The sequence below is a fragment of the Meleagris gallopavo genome, chromosome 6, assembly GCF_905368555.1.
Source record: "Meleagris gallopavo chromosome 6, MGAL_WU_HG_1.1, whole genome shotgun sequence".
Classification (NCBI taxonomy): Eukaryota; Metazoa; Chordata; class Aves; order Galliformes; family Phasianidae; genus Meleagris; species Meleagris gallopavo.
Genome location: NC_139409.1, coordinates 39790372 through 39811781, shown reverse-complemented (window position 1 = coordinate 39811781; position 21410 = coordinate 39790372). Strand labels below are relative to the sequence as shown.

At 40.5% G+C, this 21410-nt stretch overlaps 2 protein-coding genes across 9 annotated transcripts in view; one reads left to right on the top strand and one right to left on the bottom strand.

Annotated features, from left to right (window-relative positions):
• CMTM8 (CKLF like MARVEL transmembrane domain containing 8) overlaps window positions 1-21410 on the bottom strand; it is a 41064-nt gene that overhangs the window by 3013 nt on the left and 16641 nt on the right. The window contains exons 1-4 of one of the 4 annotated variants that reach the window (XM_085226417.1): window positions 10498-12605; window positions 9174-9347; window positions 4872-4988; window positions 968-1108 (exon numbers count right to left, since the gene is read on the bottom strand). In XM_085226417.1, the coding sequence (XP_085082543.1) occupies window positions 1070-1108; window positions 4872-4988; window positions 9174-9347; window positions 10498-10779 (612 nt within the window). In that variant the 5' untranslated portion in view covers window positions 10780-12605 and the 3' untranslated portion in view covers window positions 968-1069. Of the gene's footprint in view, window positions 1-967; window positions 1109-4871; window positions 4989-9173; window positions 9348-10497; window positions 12606-21410 lie in introns of those variants that run through there. The other 3 variants (XM_085226418.1, XM_085226416.1, XM_003207206.5) reach the window with 3 other exon arrangements.
• On the top strand, window positions 567-10407 carry LOC146544146 (uncharacterized). Of its 5 annotated transcripts, XR_014883968.1 has the most exons (4): window positions 567-698; window positions 2225-2290; window positions 5624-5791; window positions 10185-10407. XR_014883968.1 is itself a non-coding variant. In XM_085226414.1 (2 exons), the coding sequence occupies exons 1-2, from the start codon at window positions 1141-1143 to the stop codon at window positions 10310-10312; spliced, it is 1278 nt and encodes a 425-aa protein (XP_085082540.1). In that variant the 5' UTR covers window positions 1104-1140; the 3' UTR covers window positions 10313-10407. The 5 variants fall into 5 exon arrangements, 1 of the variants encoding a protein (XP_085082540.1); XR_014883967.1 differs by lacking the exon at window positions 567-698 and having other exon boundaries at window positions 1104-2290; XR_014883965.1 differs by lacking the exon at window positions 567-698 and having other exon boundaries at window positions 1104-3037.

The window sequence follows — 21410 nt, the reverse complement described above, 5'->3', positions numbered from 1 at the left end:
TTTAGGAACTACAGAATATCAGTGGTGTTGCTTCTGAATTCCTTACTGCATATGCACCCAGAAGCAAAAGAACAGCTGTGAACTATTTCAGTTATACTGATAAAGTCCAATTCAATGCCAGTGGTTAAGTTCCTGCTAATCACTGCATGTTGTTCAAAATAGCTTATGATAAGACCAGAATGTTTTGTGCTGGTAACTGAACCAAATAAAGCTGACATTGCAAACAGGGCAAACACTACTTTTCTTGGAGGTTGGCAGTGGTAGGGACGAGGGGGAACAAAAACAAGTTACAATAAGGGAAATTTCAATTAGATATTAGCAAAGAAAAAAATCACTGTGAGAGAAATCAAATATGGCAATATGGCCTTGAAGCATTTTGGAATATCCATCCTCTGTGTCATGGTTTCATGATTTTTCATTATCGGTATTCCACATCATAACATCATGCAATGCACTGGGGGTTTGACTGCTGATGCTCAAGTTCCGGGTGCCTGTCCAGCGGAGAAGAGCAGCTACGTTTCCCCAGGGGGCTTTGCGGTCAGCGAGGAGATATAACTCCCGGCAAGGTCACCTGATGCTCTCTTCTCTGCCTGCGCTGCTTCGCTTGCGCTTCTCTGCCTGCGCTGCTTCGCTTGCGCTTCTCTGCCTGCGCTTCTCGCCTGCGCTTCTCTGCCTGCGCTTCTCATCTCAGCGTTGTGGTAAGGCCGATCCACCATCAATTTCACATTCTCTCTCCTTATAAAATTCTGTTGATACCATATTTAGTAAATTACTTTGTTTTACCTCAGATTGTTGCCACTGTTTTCAATTATTTCGGGGTCCCTTATTTTCTTTTTTTTCCGGGGGCGCGGATCCGCGGATCCCTCCGCCCTTCTAGTCACGGAACCGGGCCGAACCAGCCCGTAAACCGTTGACATTCTTGGTGGAGAATGCGGGCAACAGTTGCTTTTTAGCTTTTTGAACAAATCTCTCTCTCCGCTCTCAGACAGCTTCATTGGGAAAGTTTATCTGTTTCACCAGTACTGTCTGAAAGCGTGACCTTGAAAAGTCCAGGCGGACGGCCAATACTCTAGGATATTTGTAAACTTTGAGCCTTGCTATCTTGTTTCTGTAAAAGAAAAAAAAAAAAAAAGAGAAAAAATGCTTTCTCTACTGAAACTGTCTTTTAAGGGGCTGCATGCCACTGTCTCTTCTTTCTTAATGCTAAAAACATACTGGGCCTTAATTAAGTTCACCACCTTGCTCTATGGAGCAATAGGTATATATAGCCAATTGAAAACATGGATGGAAATAACTATGTGGCATCTGCATATTATGTGGCATACCATTCCAGAGGGAGCTGCTAATTTTACAGGGTTGGGGATTTTTAAGCAGGTTTCCAGCCTCTCCTTTGAATTCTTTATGCGGATTTTCAATGCTCACCTGATCACGTTATTAATCTCCGTGAATGTACTGCTCACCATTTCACTTATTATTAGTATTTATTATATTTTGAGGAAGTCTGCCCCAAAACCAGTAAATACTGAGTGGCAGGGAATGTGGAGAGGCCTGGGTGAGACTTTAGAGAGATGGAAATCTTCGGTGTCATGGAACTTTACTCCAGAACACCTGAAAGACCCTGAAAATTTAAACAGATATTTGAGACAGGAATGTCGCGGCTCAGGAAGATCTGAGGAGGCCCAAATTATTTGGGGCCTGGCTAATGCTTACCGGGCCTTATTCAATACTATCCTGGAGAGGGAGAGAGTTTGTGAAATTGAAAAGGAGAGTCTCAGGGAAACAGTGCAAAATGAGCGAGAGAGTCTCCTGGTCGAGAGAAACAGCCTCCAATCTGAGAGAGATGCGACATATAAGTGGGCTAGAGACCGAGGGGTGGATTTAACTATGGATGCTATTGCGCAAATCATTCACGACTGTGACACGTGTGCCACAATTAAACAAGCCAAGAGAATGAAACCTCTCTGGGAGGAAGGGCGATGGCAAAAGTACAAATATGGGGAGGCATGGCAGGTTGATTATATCACCTTGCCACGATCTCGTAATGGTAAGCGTTATGTGCTCACCATGGTGGAGGCAACAACTGGGTGGCTTGAAACCTATGCAGTACCCCACGCTACCGCCCGAAATACCATACTAGGTCTTGAGACACAAGTCCTGTGGCGACATGGTACCCCAGAAAGAATTGAGTCAGATAATGGGACTCATTTTAAAAATTCTCTTGTAGGTACCTGGGCTAAAGGTCATGGTATTGAGTGGATTTACCATATTCCCTACCATGCACCGGCCTCAGGTAAGATTGAACGATACAATGGGTTGTTAAAAACTATGCTGAAAGCAATGGGAGGCGGTACATTTAAGCACTGGGAGAAGCATTTGGCAGAAGCCACCTGGTTAGTCAATACCAGAGGATCTATCAATCGTGGTGGTCCAACCCAGTCCAGCTCCCTACATACCGTAGAGGGAGATAAAGTCCCTGTTGTACATGTAAAGAATATGTTGGGAAAGGCAGTTTGGGTTATTCCAGCCTCTGAGAAGGACAAACCTCTTCGTGGAACTGTTTTTGCCCAGGGACCTGGGTCCACTTGGTGGGTGATGCAGGAAAACGGGGATGTTCAATGTGTACCGCAAGGGAACTTGATGTTGAGGGAGTGCAGTCAGTAATTCCTAGTGCGTGTGTTTATATTTTGTTTGTATATATTAAGCATGATGTAGTGATGTGGAATAAGGGGTGGAATGTCATGGTTTCATGATTTTTCATTATCGGTATTCCACATCATAACATCATGCAATGCACTGGGGGTTTGACTGCTGATGCTCAAGTTCCGGGTGCCTGTCCAGCGGAGAAGAGCAGCTACGTTTCCCCAGGGGGCTTTGCGGTCAGCGAGGAGATATAACTCCCGGCAAGGTCACCTGATGCTCTCTTCTCTGCCTGCGCTGCTTCGCTTGCGCTTCTCTGCCTGCGCTGCTTCGCTTGCGCTTCTCTGCCTGCGCTTCTCGCCTGCGCTTCTCTGCCTGCGCTTCTCATCTCAGCGTTGTGGTAAGGCCGATCCACCATCAATTTCACATTCTCTCTCCTTATAAAATTCTGTTGATACCATATTTAGTAAATTACTTTGTTTTACCTCAGATTGTTGCCACTGTTTTCAATTATTTCGGGGTCCCTTATTTTCTTTTTTTTCCGGGGGCGCGGATCCGCGGATCCCTCCGCCCTTCTAGTCACGGAACCGGGCCGAACCAGCCCGTAAACCGTTGACACTCTGAAATGTTCAAAAATCAAGAAGACAAGGCCCTGAGCAACCTGGTACAAGCTAACCCTGTGCTGGAGGAGGAGAGATTGGACCAGATGATCTCCAGAGGTCCCTTCCAGTCTAAATATATTTTATGATTCTAGTAACACTTCTTGCTTCTGTCACTGCCTAGGTAGGCACTGAGAGCAAGGCGCTACTAGGCATATACACAAGGCAGTAAATCTGAGCCTTCCAAAGATTTTGGGTAAGCCTTATCTCATGTAAATTTAATCTGTGGCACCAAAACTTGCAGATGATGATATAAAAACTGGTAACAATAGAAAATCCTAACATTTTTTTTACCAAACTAATGTTATTTCTTAGAAACTAGAAGCACCATCCAGAATCTTCCCAGTAGAGAACAAGTACTGGAGATGGATGATTTGCTAAATTCTCACAAACATATATCCACAAAACACTTAATGTGTACAGAGAGCACTATTAAACTACATTTAATAGTTTATTTAGACAGTGCATTAGATGAACATTATTAGGGGTTATTAGAAGAGATTCCAAATATCCCATGAGCATTGATGCATTTTGCATAAAGCATGAATCAGCATGGAAGATTATCTAGCAGCAAGCAAGCTCCTGTCAACACCTCTGGCTGAGAAGCAGATCAATAATTACAAACTGCCAAAAGGTGAAGATCCTGAACACCACTGAAGTGACAGGGACGTAGTTACATCATTCCCAAGATAAAAACAGAGCAGGTGTTCAGGTCTCTGTGTTCATCACTGTATAAAATAAGCTTCAGGCAGAAGACAGAATTTGTGAATAGTCCAGAAAGGATAACTGCATATGCATTAACCATCAGCAAAGTAGCTGTAATTCAGAGTTACTCCAGTAGAATTGAATTTGACTGCTGTTACCAAAATGTGCAAATTTCTTCTGCAGCTCCTTTAACTTAGCTAGAGAATATCTTCACCTAATCTGATCCTTATAAAATTAAAAAAAAAAATGTTTTTTTTTTACCCACTTTGAATGCTTTGGATTTCCAAATCTAAGCAGAAAGTCAGTAATGTCAAAAACAGTTGGAAGTTACGTGATTTTTCAAGTGTTGCCCAAGATTATCAAAAGGTGAGCTTGGAAGTCACTGTAGAAATGGTGGCACCGTTTCAGGGCCTTCCCACAGTGTTCTGTGCATGGCTCAGCCAACAAAAGTTAAATGCACTTTAACCACATCAGTGCAAGGTCAGCTGGGTTAGTTTAAGCTGCTTTGGAAGTTGTGTGAGTGCACTGAAGTAACTTTGTGTTCAGCCAATTTATTCACTCTGAGGTAGAGGCCATAACCTCTACTAGAAAGCTAGTAATGAATGGAGGCAGGGAGGGGGGAACAGTCTGATCTTAAAACCATGACAGTCTTTGCAGATGTGACTGTCATCTCCTGGTTGAATTCCTAGTTGCTTTCAAAACCTGTAAACTAAATTACAGTTATCAATAGATTTTGTGTGAGTCCCTACTGCAATCTGCAGCTTTTTGAAATCCAGAATGTGTGCATTTCAACCCTCACATCCAGAGAGGCGTTGTTTGGTATCACTTTGTTAGACATATAACTGTGACTGAAACAAAAAATGAACTCACTGAAGAAGCTGCCCAACTGTTGTAATTGTGACTGTCCAGTTCTTTGGTGACTGAAGATGCATCTACAATGGCGGCAATGAGGTACAAAATGAAGGCACTCCCATTAAAACACAGACCCTGTTGAAAAATAAAATAAAATTAGCAATTCATATGCAAAAACATTTGTTACCATTTTCTGTTCCAACATTACAAAAATCTCCTCTGAAACATAATGTGCACATCCAATGTACACACAAAATGTGATTCTCAATGATTTTACCTCCTTTTAACTTTCTCTCTGTAAGATTAGAATTTAATTGCTTATTTTTAATATTCATGAACATTAGAGCACATTTTGGACCAATTGCTCTTTCCATCAAAATACATACTGAAAAGCTTAATTTAAAGCCAGGTACTCTGATTTTCCAAAATTGAAAACAGGTACATAGATTGCTTATCACAATCTAAATATTAGGCAGAAAGAATGAGACTACATGAAAGACAAAGAAACAAACAAACAAAACCCAACCCAATATTTATGCAATATTTATGGAGCTTCCAAAACTTTGTCTTCGTTTTTGAAGGAAATAAAGCGGGTACAATTTTTTGGTGAGCATTCTTTCATCATTCGGTAATTTTCCCTTCTGCCTGTTTCTGAGAGAAGAAAAAGCAAACAAACCACAACATAAAACCAAGGAGGAGAACACTCTGAATGGACTACATGGGTCACTGAAAGACCCATCTGTGGCAGACACTGCATTTTTTCTTCCCAGGAGAAGAGTTAACATCTCAGGGAATCTATGCTCATTACTATGAATGAAGCAAAGCAGATGATCTTAATCTTACATAAAACTACAGAGAATAATCAAGCACAGTTTATTCTGGTTTTGCATGTGAGAGACAACAGGAGGGCGAACATCTGAGAAAAGGCAAACAAAAAGGTATGCGTTTATTTTTCTTTAAGTAAGTAACTTTAATACTTTGACATTAATTACTCATTGCTTGCTCACGGCTATAGGAAATTCATTCATGTTTAAAAAAAAAGAGAAATCCCCTAAAACTCCCCCTGCTGCTTGTCTAAGGCATATGAATTTGGCCATAAAATACACTTGGAGTTCAGATGTCAGTGGAACACCCATGATGCTCTTTGTACCTAGTTACAATCACAGGAATTAGTAACTGTGAATTTAGACAAAGCCCTAATGTTGTACATGGTCCCCTCCCTTCAGCTTCTGGCTCTGTGTTTGCACCTCACAGCAATCACACACGTATCATAAGCCTTAACTCTATTGTCTCAGTTGTCTCTAAATGATGCAGACTGGTGCAGCTTCAACTTATTAATGTCCATGGTGTAACCCAGTAGATGCTGGAGATGTACATCAATTGTTCATGACTGAATTCACCAATCATGAACTCTGTCACGATCTAAAAAAAAGGAGAGAAATTCAGAAGGCACCCGTGTCTGTCTCAGCAACTCCCTTAGTGCACCAAAGCACAGATCAGCAGATTGGAGTGATTGGTATGGGAGCTCCTCACTCCTTCTCCTTTGATTCAGAAAGACCTTAATTCAGACTCGGTGGAGCCTGGCCCACTGCCCCACATTCTAATGACAGACAGGGTTCAAACCTTCCTGAAGGGAAGCCGTTCCCCAGAAACTTGCTTTCTAGGCTATGAGCCCTTCCAGAGAGCAGCATGCTGTGCTGTCGTCTGTTAACCACTCAGTTTATGAGAAGTCTGACCAAATTCATGCAAGCTGAAGAGAATTCACATTCTCCTGTGGTTCTAAGTCTTTGCAGCTTCAGGACACTTGGAAAAGATCCACCTACCTACATTTCTGCAGAGAACACAGGGCAGTGCCTCAGCACTCGGCTGAAGCCCAGCACTGGGGACTTGAGGTTTTATTCGCACACTAGTGAGTGGCTTGTGTCTCGCCTGTAGCAGCTCATCTAATAAAACATAGTATCTCCTTGTACAAATCTCAGCTCTTCTATCTAGGCATCACAGTAATAAAATATCAAACACTCAATTTTAGGATAGGGTGCCAAAAACTGGAAAGCACAACTTCTGCAATGCACTGCAATGATTTTCCAACTTCAAACTTGATTGCCTAAAATATTTGTTGTTGTTATTTTTAAATTTCCCGTTCCAAAAAGACTCAATTACCTTGGAAAGCTACAAATCCCTGCGATATCTTGTCATGTAGAAAAAAAAGCACATAATTTTTTAGAAGTGTTGCTTTGGGAAATAACACTGCTAGGGAAGATGGAATGCAATGCAAGCTGATTGGGCCGTTTACTGCCAATATATTACTCAAACCAAATGGTTCATGCTAAATTACCATCTGCTTCTTAAATTCAAATCTACCCAATTTTAAAAGCTTCCATTGATTGTTTTAGCAAAGAATTGGCCCTATTAAGGAGAGTCACTTCTGAAGCACATCCTTTGGGTTAATTTGCTGTAAAGTAACTGCATCTTAAGCAGTTTGGTAATGTGCTTAACCTGCAAAAACCCAGTTTATGACGAGAAGTCCAGATGTAATTTTGGATACTGCATACAATAGGCACAGTTTTAGCTAACTGTTGCCTAAGGAGGCAGAGCAATAATTAGCAAAGACTGATACTTTGGAAAACGGGGGGAAGGTGGCTGTAAACTCTCTCAAAAGGTGTGTCATTCAAAAGGTGTATGTCATGCCCTCCTCAATGAAAACATTAAAAACATCTCTCTGAACACCTTGGCCAGCCACGAGTGGCAGAGGTTCAATTAACAGGCTGCTCCCAATAGCTCTTTTAATACCTCAGGGCAAAAGAAGCTGAAATGCAATTTAGTTTGTTTTGCATTTTCTCTTCAAATTATCTTGTACCACAGAGGGAGAGTACCTTTTGGACCTACATTTGGGTGATCTTATCTACAATACATTTGGAACTCAGAGCAAGAAATATACTGTTTCAAGCAGAAATTAATCAAGAACTGCAGCTTGTCTGCCACACAAATCAGGGGCAACTCATTTACTTGCAGCTGTTGCCTGGTAATAGTGTTAAACTGATAAAAGAAGGGTAATAACTAAAATTGTAACAAAACGGATACAAAGATGTTTTCCTTTTGAATGTACTTTACTTACATTTAATGGAATTGGGGAAAAAAAACAACACCACACACTTCTTACCATACCCAGACACATTACTGCTGTAATTGAAATAGTCCAACATTTCTATAGCGTTGTTATAGCCTTAAAGGTAATTGCTGGTCGTGAAACTTGAAAGCAGAGAAGCTATCTGAACATAATCCTTGTTGCTGTTATTAGTAATTGCTATAGCTAGCTATTTATTACAGCAACAAAAGGGAAGGTGAAAAGTATATTCAATTTTAGTCACATACACTGTTTGCAACACAGAAGTCAAATATATTTTATCATAAAAATAGCAGAATTCTCACTAATAACCCTTAGCTAGTAGAAAAAGAGAGAAAAGCAGTATTTCACTGTATCAAACAAATGCAAAACCAAATTTATGTTAATTCCTGTATGGATCACAAGTAGCCAGTTGGCTTACATGACAACAACATTTAGAATCTATTCTCCTGAGAATCAGCATATTATGAAAATCATGCAAAAATATAACGCTGACTTGTATAACTAGCAGGATTTCTTTAAACCACAAAACTTAGACCTGAATTTCAAATACCTGTGAATTTTTTCTCTAATTACATTAGTTGTTTACCTAATTTTCATTTAGTCTTGAGCTAAAAGCAAAGGATTACATGGCAGGTATTTTACATACGTATAACACTAATAATTTGCAGCACCATTTTCACTCTAGGCTGTACATGGCTAGTGAGACTGCTGCTACCTCTCTGAGCAACATTTTATTTTCATTTAGCAGAGGAAGACTCATGCTTTAAGATCCATGGTACCATTTCCAACTCACGGTGTTGATTCCTGTAGGGATTCCCAATGTTTAAGCCATACAAGTAGGTCTGTTAGCTCAGACGCAGTGACAGATTCATTTTTCATGGGATGTAATCACTAAAGGGTGAAAAATGGGCCACTGTGCATAAATATGAGTCATACACGCATTATTAAAAATCAAGTCACTAAATCGATGGATGAACAAAACAGTGAAACATCACAAGAAAAGTATTTTAAAAGGGTAGTAGTGTCTGAGTAGTAGGAAGGTTAAACACTACAGGAATGCAGAGACAGAAATTAGGGGAAAAAACTGCAAAAAGCACCAGTACAACTGGGTAACTGCAGCTGTAGAATGCATCAGTATTTTATTCTCTTCACAACCCAGCAAATCCAAAACAACAATGAGCAGATATATTTACCACTGTGGTCCATGGCACCTGGGGGATCCTGGTGTAGGTCATGGTCATGTAGATGATCAGAAAGAAGACAGTGAGGACCCAGTAAAACACAGCTACAAACATCACCCAGCCAAAGGCTGGATATAGAAAGTATTCTGTTCCAGCGATCAGAGTCCACACCAGCAGCCCTAATATCTGCAAAATTATGGAGAAGAAAGAAATCAGTTACACAGTCTTAGACTTCTTACATTTGTTCTAGGTCAAAGAACACCACTGCTGCCAACCACGTAATCATCTCATGAGCCGAGCTGGGGTGCTATACTGATCTAACTATATACAGTAGTAATCTAACAAAACTATACGCAATACTAATCTAACAAAAAGGAAGAACAAATAAAACTGGGTTTGCTGCAGCAGGAGGTTGCAAAAACAAGGGCAGAACGATGCGTCTTAGTCTTGATTTAGCCCACCTTTCTCTATTATGAGACCATACCTGTGGTGATTTTACAGCTAGATCTCAAAAGTATTGCTCATTTTAAATAATATTTAAAAAACAAACTGGGAAAACATCATAAATAATCGTGTTTGAATTCTAGCCTACTAGCCTACATGCATTATTCTGCAGTCAGCAAGAAGCCTGTGAAGGACTGCCGGGACCTTCAGGTCCCACCTGCTACAATCATGGGTAACCAAGCAGTTGGGGTCTAGATCAAAATGGTCCGAAAAACAGAAGCTCTGTGGAGTGTCAAGCACTACAGATGTAAAACAAGTGTCAGGACCTTATAATAGAGGTAGCAGTACAATATCAACAGCCACCACTGTAATGCACTGTTGGACCAGGTAGGGTATATTATTGCATGCCACAGTTCTTGAAGTATTTCCTAAGTGACTGGCCATAAGAAGCAGAAATCCTAATCCATCAGTATGGGGAAAAGAACCTTTCCTCTTGATCCTGAACCTGGCAATCTGTTCACGTCTGATTCAAAATACATCAGCTGGGGATTTTAACATGCAATTTTCTGTTTTCTCTAGGGTTAGCTGATCTCCAGTGCATTAAGGGAGATGCAAACAAATCAGAAGCCAAATGGATGACAAAGAGATTTGCCAAGGGGAGAAAAGCTGTGTGTTTTACAAGGTCTCCAGAGATTATGAAATATTAAATAAATTTTTATTTTGAACCTTTCATATATTTATATATTTAAAAGCATTTTACTGGAATCTGTTTTGGGAATTAAAATCCTTTTGTTTGAAATAAGGCTCACCTCTTTTTGCTAACTGGACTACGGTGAAATTGCCTAGCAGAGATAAGTGGGAGAAAGACAAAATTAAAAAAAACAGCACTTACTAAACAGACAACATCCATAGCAAAACAGACTAGGAAACTTTCTATGTCAATATCTTGTCTCTGGCAATGGTTAATAACAGATGCCTGAAAAAATAGGTAAGAATAGATGACACAGCAGTAGTATTTCCATGGTCTGTCTCCCAGGCTTTCAGGAACCTGTCGTGGAGAGCCTTCCTGAGCCAAAGTGATATCCTTGTAGCCCGTGGGAGGGCAGTTCTGCCATAGCTCCATCTGCATCAGTGCTGGCCCCATTCCCATGCAACTTGTTGGCCATGATAGCATTTACTCTGCAATTGCAGAATTCTGCATGTATTCATAACGATACATTTCTAAACATTACACACAAGATAAAACTATCCTGTTAAACAATAGTTTACTACAGTCTGTCCCGCTAACTTTTAGCAGCTGATACCTATTTACTTTGTCTTCAGTTCATCTTCCAGACTGCCAGACAAACAAAAATCAACCTTCAATTTGTTGTCTTGGGCATTCACAGTATATTCCCATATAATATTCCTATTGTCATCCACTTCTACACCATGTACTCCTAAAAGAACCACAAAACTTCACAATTTTTTTTTGTCTTTTTAATAGAAAAAGCACGAAATGGTATTTTAAGCATTTCTTTCACCATTTTTTTCCAGCTTAGCAATACCTGGAGTACAAGTTTTATGGGGAGTGACTGAGAGAGCTGGGATTGTTCAGTCTGGATAAGAGGAGGCTCAGGGGAGACCTGATCGCTCTCTACAGCTGCCTGAAAGGAGGCTGTGGTGAGGTGGAGATCGGCCCCCTGTTCCCAGGTAACAGCGATAGGATGAGAAGGAATAACATCAGAGGAGGTTCAGGTTAGATGTTAGGAAGAATTTCTTCTGAGAAAGAGCAGTGATGCAGTGGCACAGGCTGCCCAGGGAGGTGGTGCAGTCACCGTCCCTGGAGGTGCTCAAGAACCACGTGGATGTGGCACTGAGGGACGTGGTTTGGTGGATAGTGTTGGTGGTAGATGGATGGTTGGACTGGATGATCTTGGAGAAATTTTCCAGTGTTAATGATTCTATGATTCCATGATTTGATGTGTTAGAGCTGGCTTGGGCTGGGCTAACAATTCCCAATTCGTGGCAGATACCAGGTGAGGGCAGCATTGCCTCACAAGAACAGTTCTGCTGGCATTAACAGGATAGTCTAAAATACAAAGTTCCCGGCTCAGCAATGCTTCTGACAGTTCGCTCTAATTCTAGTTCCATTCCAACCACATTTCACTAATAGCAGCAATTCGGTTAATAATGCCTTAAATTACACAAACTACACATGATTAGATTAAAAATCAACTCAATTTTAGTGCAGCAACTGCTTTCAGATTATACAATCTTGATAGCCCATTTAGCTCACAAAATGCCCTTTTCTTGCAATAAGAAGATGCTTCCTGTTGTGCCCATGCTCATTAACCCAAATTTAAATTCATCATCCATAAATTATATCAATGAATAATTGATCTCATGCTTAATAAACAGCTATTAAAGACAGATTTATCCTCTCTCTGAGTTGCCGGTACAACACCATCAAAGGAAACTTGGGAGACAAAGAAAACAGAGAAATGTAATGTCATTAAACACCTAAGAACAACAGTGTTGGTTCTGAGTGAGCTTTTAAAAACAGCCAGATAACTTCAGTAGAACAGTATAACAGATAACTAACTTCAGTACAAATGAGATTGGTCAGAACACCTCAGCTTATGCAACGATTATTTGTGAAAATGGTAAAAACTTTGCAAACAGCAAGTTATTAAAAAAGAAAATTCCAAAGTTACACGAGACCACTAAACCTACACAACTGCACAGTGCAACTATTCAGACATGGACCACAGTAGTGGTAGTTTTCTCAGTTAACTTTCTTCCAGTAAAATTCTAACCTGTGATTACTCTGTCTTTCAAGAACATTTTAATATTTAAATGGCCATACACCTTGCTTGTATCTCAAAGAACTGCTTTTAATGTGTGTTTGTAGCTCACCTGCATCAGTGGCAGACCAATTTGTCTAAGCAACTGCAATGCACCACGGGTTTCTCAGATTTATATTCTTTATCAGTTCTTGGTTCATATGCATCGTAACTTTGATGGGTTGCATATTAGAGTGCCCCTGACATTTTCAGTTAGATCCAGATACTCTTACCGCATATTACTGGAGCTGACAGGCTGAAATAATATTTCAGATTTCTTGATTAGATCTGAAAAGGTCAGACCAGCTCATGGTCAACAATTCACTCTCTGTGTAGTTAAATGATATGGCAAACAGTTTTATTGCTGATGTAAACACATGCAATAAATTGATTTAAAGTTCACGCAGGCCGACAGTACCTACAAAATCCTAAGGTGTCAAAGGAACAGAGACAGCTAGACAAGTCTTTAATTATTAGCTTGTCTTTTCAGCATATTAAATACTGATATGGCTTCTGTGGTGTAAAAGCCTGTCTCCTAGTGTTTTGATTGTCCCTTACATTACATGTTTGCTGTTGAACAGATCAGTACAAAGTGGATGACACTCGTGCATCTGATGGAACCGAGAATACTACTTCTGCTGATTTAGTAACGAGCCTCCCTGCTGGGAATAAGGGCTATGGCTACATCCAAATGGCATCTCAATCAGCTCCTAGTGCACAGAACGTGGCAAATGAGTGACAGGTAGGCAACACTGTAAAGCAGAGATCAGCAGCTGCAGTACCTGGGGAATGCTCACAGCTACTCAGTGTGTACACAACTAGCTTCATGACTACAGATTGGCCAGAAGTCAAGGAGAGCTCCATTCAGTAACTGGGAAAGGCCCGGATCTCATAAGGCTACAGTGGATTGCTAATAGCCAAGTGTTTCATTTACTGATCGGTCAGAATATGCTTATCTAGAGTTATAGGAGCATACTGTGATGCTGTCAAAAAGACTTTGAGAAAAGGAAGAACAAACATCAAGAAGAGAGAAGAAAACAATGCATGTGGCAGCTGATGGCAGGGGTTGCTGGCTTATGAGGCTATCGGGGCTTCTGCAACTGGGTCTGATATTTCAGGTTGGGTAGGAGATATGGATTTTACTCATCAGTAAATCATAAAGGCAAACAGTTTTCCCTTGTTCATTGCAGTCTATGATTTCACCTTGGATGTCTCTTTTGTGATTATTTGGCTACCAGTTGCCCAGGTATCTCCATTACTGCATTAATATGTCAAATATACTAATGGATACTTCAGCAGTTGGCAGATACCATAAAAAGGAAATAACTCTGTAGCAAAGTCCAATATTATTGAGCGTGCAAGTTTAAAATTAGATGCTTAATTGCATATTCAAACTCTTAAATAAGTGCCATAATTTATCTGCAGTGCTAAGAACGTCAAAAGTATCAGACCACATAGAGATGTGAAAAACAGAGGCTTTGTAGCCTAGCAGATGAGATGCATCTTGTCTCATGTTGCTGGTACAAGCAAGCAAGTACGAAATAAGAGTGAGCTTCAATCTGTGTATCCGGTTTCGCTTTCAGGAGCAGCCTGAAAACTGCAGAACTGAATTTGTACTTGCAAACCATATTTTAAAAGCCCAGGATGTTTCTGTGACTCTGTTCCAGTGATGCTAGTGTTGCAAAATCTGCAGTGTTCATCCTGTCTGGTTAACACAGTAACACAGTTAAAACAGCATGTGCATCCCTTTCAAAGCAAAAAGAAGGCTCGCTGTGGCAGAACTGGTAGGGAGAAAAACCCAAGGCCTGTCTCATTTCATGAAGTAAAAACTATGTGGCATGCTTGCCTGAAGCTTTTTGTATTTATCCTAGAGATGCTTTCCCAGACCATTTCGGTTAGCCATATGCCTAAGTATTGTAGGATTTATGCAGCATTGCTGCTGGCTGAGATGGAAATGATGGGAGAAGGAGAGATGTGCATTTGCAGAAACAGTTTTCTCCCATACTCAAGGCACCTAAACATGGACAGGCTCCAGCAAACAGAAAGCAAGACATCTTGCATCTCCTTCCTAAGAAAGCAGATTTACTACCAGAACAAAGAGAAACCACTCTATATTACTGCACATCTTTATTTCACTCTTAAATCACAATCTAGGAGCTACCTCAGCAGCCTAGGAATGTCTCACCCTCAGCCTTTTCTTCCCTAGGCTACTCTCAGCCTGCAAAAAAAACCAACCAGGGAGTCAGCAAGCAAGGAGAGCACAAACACTTCTCACACACCAAAATGGAGGATCGGATACCCTGAATCAAACTATCCCAGAAGGGAGATAGGGTGAAAAGATAATGAAAGAGAAAAAAGAAGGAGAAAAAAGGGTATTCCTTCTCTATTGTTCCTGTAAAATATGGCCAGGACAGTCAGTTGTCATAACAGGAAGATTTATTTGCCCTATATTTGACGGATGCAGAATGATTTTTTTTCTTCTTGCTAAAACTACATGAAATAAGTGTTTGCACTGCATTTAAATAATCTCTTTAATTGGGGTTTTTGAGCTCCCGCACAATACATGAAGCAATATCCATCAATTTTGTCCACTGCCACTAGAGGGAGAAAAGCCACTGCTTTTGTAGAAAAACGTTTCATGATCCCTCATGCGTTGCAGATGACTACTGGCAGCGGGGGATTGATTTCCCTGCCCAAGAATCAGCTGTCCAAAGATAAAGAATGGTGGTGGGGAAGAGATGGAGCAAGATACCGAGATTACTCTCAGGAACCCCAAATACTAAGGGTGCCATTCGCCTACAGTACCCAAACGCAGCAGCCTGGAAGAGTGCTCTCAAATGAAGCCAAGAGCTTGCTTGAGTCATATGGAACAGTATGACAAAGCTTTCAGTCAATTAGAGAGAGTGTAGAATGACTTTGATAGTTTAATTCCATACTGGCCATGATGCACACAACAACAAAATCAAATGTAAATTCAGCTACAAACTACTCAAAATAAGGCTCGTTTATTTGTTTTACTTAAAGAAAAAAAAACAACACTTCTGCTTTAAAAACATATTTTAGTGTCCATGGAGGAAGAAAGACTAAGAAAAAAATATGGTGAAAGCATACGAATACTAGATAAACGAAATTCCTGTCCAGACTAAAGAAGAGCTCAACAATCGCTTTAGTTTAATGCTGGCAAGTCTTATTTTGTGTTCGGTCAGAAGAAAAGGTGACTCATATTTGGCTACATTTTACAGAAATGCAAGATCCTTGCTGACCTACCTTTGAAATGTCAAGGCCCATGTTAATTATTGTACTTTGTAATAATCTAAGCAATACATTGTCTTAGCCTGACTTGCGTCTCTCTTTCAGTTGCAAGCACTTTTTTAACATGAAACACTACAACAGATTGACATCAGCCAGTCACTGCCCTTCTTGTTACTGATAACACAGCATTGGAAGTATTTATTTTGCTGAGATCTCCTCAGTGAAGGAAAGGTCTGAAGTCCACCCAGGCTGTCTTCTCTTGTGACAGCTCTGCAGGAATAAACTCCGCTTCTATAGACAAAAATCCTTTGAATTCCATACAGTTTCACAGCTTGTACATCAAATGAAAACAGGCTGCTGTGTTTCTGTTGAGAGGTTTTCAGGGCTTGTCATTCCTAACAGAATTCAGAAAGCCACAGTTCTTGCAGAAACATCCAAGTGGTCATAATGGACATACACAGAAAGCATTTTATGATTTATGAAGTACTGCTCTTAGCATCAAACTCGGCCCTAACTATGGAACTCTCTCCTATGTTTGAAAATGTTTCTATTTGTAACAAAAAGGTGGAAAATTGAGCCCCTTTTAAAGAAATTTCTGAAAACTGTCAGAATAGTTTTAAAACTATTTTTAAGCAATCTTCAAACTTTCTGTCACACTTTTGGCTTCAAAGCAGCAACAGCAAGCACTCCTTGTGAAAGTGAGGGCTTGAAATGCTGGCAGTACTCACCATTACTGGAAAGTAGAAATCTCTCATAGAGTTGATTTTTAGGACAGCTTTCACTAGAAAGGAAATCATGGGAGGTGGAAAGTATCCAAACATGCTCCAGAAGTATGTTTTCCCTACAGTGAACTCTTTTACTTAGGATCTTAGTCCAAACCCTCCTACAAACCACACAGAAAACCTGCAGATCCAGGACTGAAACTGTTTAACTTCATTCTCACTGGAGATTTCATTCAATAGGGAGGATGGGATGGTCATTTTGGAGTGAGAACTCAAAGACCTTCAAGAGAAGGCAGACATACCTCTAATGGCTTTCCCACAGCTCCAAACAGCAAGGAAGTCTTCCTTCAATTGCTCCAATTCCCTAAAAAAGAGCCTCAAACCACCTTCATCTACAGAATGAGGGCCAGACCTACTCACACCTGAGTCAGTAAAGAGCCAGTTCTGATGTTTAGTATATGATGCTCATTAGCCAGATGAGTCACATGGTGAGGATGTATTTACCTAGTTAAAGCATGTGTAAATAAGGATATGGGCTTGACATTACAACATGAGGGTGAGCCACCTCGCAAAAGTGCCCAAGAAACTATAAAGTCTCATTGGGAAGAACTGTGAGAGAGAGGCACTTACTGGCTGTCACATAAAGCATCAAGTTGGAAACTCACTTTTCTGAACACAATGGGTGTTGCTGTACTGCAGCACTTACTGGGCATAAAATCAATAGGACCTCAGCACACCCCAATTTAATGTTGACTTAAGATGCCAACTCAGATGAATAAATCACATGGCACTCCTGTTCTCACCTTCATAGATGAGATCACTGACTCCGCTGCAACTCATCAACTCATATATGAAGAGTCTTCTGCAATATGGTGCTACAGCTCACTGCAACCAACAGCTGAGGAAAAGAACTCAGGGGTGGGAGAGTAAAGAAATGTCCTGTCCATCCCAGCAGCATACTACAATACTGAGCTCTTGCTTCATCTGAGAAACATGCAAGGAATGTGAGAGACTGGAGCTAGCGCTGGTCATGCAGACCAAAAAGAGAAAGAGTGAATGAAAACAACTGAAGATGTTCCCTGAAAAACACATCCCATCCCATATTCATCAAATTTGTGAAAACAATACAAAAGGGTTTGCTACATTTACCAAGACATTTTTTTTTGTGGAAAAATTATTGCAGGCAAAATAGTGAATATTCATAAGATAGACAAAACAAAAAATTGAACTTGGGTTATAATTTTTTCCGCGTGATCAAAAAAAGCCAAAAAGGAGCATTAGAAAGTGTTAGAAACAGAATAGAATAATAAAAACTCTAACAAATAGTGCACATCACTGTTCTTTACAAATCAGTAGTGTACCTGCACATTGGAAATGTTCTGCTGATAAGGCTGGTTTAGCAATAGGGATCAGTATTTAAGTTTAAGGACCAATATAATAGGTTAGCAAAAGGAATCAATGAGTGCTTGTTCTAAAACTTTCCATTTTAACTGCTTGGTGTGTGAACAGCCTTATTTTTCTCATTGATTCTGCTTCACAGGAGCACTGGAATCACAATATGCTACTTTTATCTTTGGATCCACCAGGTACATGGACTTCTTCCTTGGAATTCACATATATTGTTTTGAATTAGAGTGCACTACGATAGAAAGTTGCTCATATGGCCTAAGAAGTAATGGAAATTTGCCAAAGTGGGGAAAAATAGCGAAAGGTCAGCCAAAAGTCACTGTGATGAAGCTGATGGAGAAATAAAAGGGAGGAAGAAGGTGGTCGTACAATTACCTTAGATGCAACTGTGCATGCCCAGAAAGATATTGGCATATATTAATGAGTTCTTGGAAAAGAAAGAATATGTATGTCAATGTATTATATATGTATGTCTTAACTGTTTAAATGTAGAACTTGAACTCTGCGAGCGTGCACTTGATTCCTTGTCGCCCGGTACGTATTGTGAGGAATGAAGGAATACCGTTTTCTAACATCACACTGAAGTCAGAGAGCTTTCTTCCCAGATTTCAGATGACACTGTTCATCCCTCTCTCCCATTTCTAAAATGATTCAGTAGGCTTAAGCAAGGCACCAAGAATGGGTTCCTGCAAGAAATCAAATTTAAAGCTGGAAAAAGATGACTTCTAATTTTCTGTTTAAGACAGACAGAGGATGTGACAGAAGTCTGCAGTGCTGGGTGGCATAAAGGGAACAAGGAGTGGGTTAGGCCTCACAACAGAAGAAGCAGCTAGCTAAACTATCAGTCAGAAAGCTGAAAAACAAGCAGAAGTAAGTGGTATTGCAAATTAAACAGAAAATAAACAAAATAACACAACCCAACAATAACAAAAAACCAAAATCCTATAAATAGCCAAATTGTGGAATTCATTGTCACAGGATATAATGGAAATCAGAAATAAGAGAGGTTTAGAAAACATACAAACTCCTAGAAGCCAGGCTAGCCCATGGCTATTACCTGTATATATGACATTCAACACACAACTCTCAGCTCTGGAAATTCCTAAATGCACAACTTGTCAGAAGCCAGAAAACTGTACCATGGAAGGCTCTTGCTCTGTGAGCTCCCCTTCTCACACTCCCTCTTATGTTTCCAATATTAGTGATTATTAAAGACAGATTAGCAGATCAAACATCCCAATGATCCTATCCATTACAACCACCATGACGCACTGCTGGTTTAATCGGCCTTACTTCCCTGCAGGATACCCTGGCAACTGAGCACTGGAAGCTGCAGAAGTGTTGGCAGACTAGGATGAGACAGCCACACAACACATCAACACAACATTTTTTTCCAATGCAGGGCTATGAGGAATAACCACATACACTGGCAAAAAAACTGACCTGAAAGATACCTTTACCAAATCTAATCTATCTTCTCAGCAGAACACTGGTTGATCATTAACAAGTCATTAAAAAGTGTACAAAGCATAAAGATTGGTCTGTGTCCCAGGGCACTTTCCACATTAAAGGCTTTAAGGTTTTTGTGGGCTTCATTTGGGAGCACACATCTGCTTACCAGCTGCCCACCAATGCCTGTAAATCCCAGCTTAACGCTTATGTTTTGCCTGAGGAATGACACACAGAGTTTATATAGGTAATGCACTTTGCCATGCATTACACATGCGTTAAGTAACTTGTAACATCCTTGCTAGCCATCATTTTACCTATAGAAGCAGCCAGGTCTTTGACCATAATGCTACTTTATCTGACAAAAATACATTTTTATGTAGGAGACAGCATGATGGATCTTTTCCAGGTCAGTCAGGAGAAAGATCAGAGGTCAGCTTCTGTCCTAAGGCACGCAGAGGTGTTGCTTTTGACCGGCAATGCACTGGTTCCTGCTATCAGCCGCTCCATCAGTGGCACGGTTTAATGTAAAAATAAAGAGGGGTGGTGCAAAACCTTGTTGCAGAGAAGCAGCCTGCATTAAAAAGCACTTCTTTAGAAGGGCACTCGGTGAAACAGTGGGAAGGCAGTGACCTCCGCAGTGCTTAATCTCTAAACCTGACCTCGGCCAAGGAGGCTGCCTGGCCTCCTCTCCAGCACTCATGATAAATGGGAATAAAAGGGAAGGCGCTGCTCCCTCTTCCTGTATGGCACCACCTTCACTTCCATGAGAAACACCTTCCTGTTGATCAGTAATGCCTCTGATGTGAAATTCACCTTGTACGGTCTGCGCAGCTTCCTGACGGTGCTGGGAGAAGCGCTGCTGCTAGGGCCAACGCCACGGGCTGCGGCTGACGGCATTGTTCACTGCTATTCCTGCTGTGCTTTGCCCTTCAGCAGCAGGCACGAAGAAATGTAAGAGTACATTAGATCCAAACACGACAGGATTTGCTTTTTCAGATGCTCTAGGAGGGAATTTTCACTCAATGCTGTTTTTGAGTATGAACTTCAAAGTTCTAAAGCAAAACAGTCACAAAGAAACACACGCTACTGGAAGGGACTGATATTCCTCTGTTTCTTAAACGTTCCTTTTGTGCTTTTTAAGAAACAGCACACTTGATGATCTAAACACCTTCAGTTTTAAAACTAGCAAATAAGTTCCATGCTCTGATCATTTTTTCTTTCTAAAACTCCTATTATAAGTCATCAGAACAGGCAAAACAAAGTTAAGTGTTCTTGTATTTAACATGCAAATATTAATGCATTTTGGAGCTCTGAGTAGAAGCTGTAGCTGATTTCTCTGAGGAACAACGTTCACAAATAGGTCCTTTAAACTGCCCTGGTCCCATACAAGCAGTACAGAAGGAAAAACGCAGCTCATATGAGCCATAGGGATAATTCATTGAGCTGATTTTTCACGAGTCCTATCATCAAATCCGCCAGGCTTCAAGTTTAAAATATCTCCGTGCTGGTTTTAATTAAAAAATATCTCTGTACAAAATTAGAGATATTACAGATTTGAGAGCTGACATCAGTAGCAAACATCAAGTACTTACATGGAAGAAGTTAAAACAGCCTTGCAGGGTTTCCTTGCTACAATTTAAGGTTCAAAACAAACCTAAGCACAAAAACTGGGACACTGTACTGTCACATTGTTTTTTAATTCCTATTTTGAGATTTGAAGTTGAGATTAGATAAGGCAGGGAATTTCTAGGGATGCAAAATCTCATCTTGAGACAGAAAGGGTTTCGGGAGTACCAGTGCATTTTTAACTGCAGGATTGGGTCTGCCCCCACCTTCCTCCAAAAGCAGATTTTCAGTTGGGATTTTTTGGATGCCAAGCTCAACATACTACCTTTTGTTTGTGCAAATGTATTGCTTTTTTAAAAACTCGTTCACAAAGATACAGGAGTTTTTCTGAGAGAGGCTGCAGACTTTAAAGGCAAGTAGTAGAGATATACTTCCATTGTGAAAGACCATGGTACAGCCCTGGTGCTCTGGGTGTTACTTCTCGTATATAAAGCACCCACACAAACTGTGAGTGTGCAGGTTTAGCTTGTTGCATACACTGAGCATGTGTTTGTCTTTGGTACTATCAGGAAGTGCATTCT

Excerpts from the sequence above, each read along its gene's own strand:
- LOC146544146 (XM_085226414.1), top strand. The coding sequence starts at position 1,141 with ATGCTTTCTCTACTGAAACTGTCTTTTAAGGGGCTGCATGCCACTGTC. Across the intron at positions 2,291-10,184 it reads CTACCATGCACCGGCCTCAG|GGTTAGCTGATCTCCAGTGC; the intron begins GTAAGATTGAAC and ends TGTTTTCTCTAG.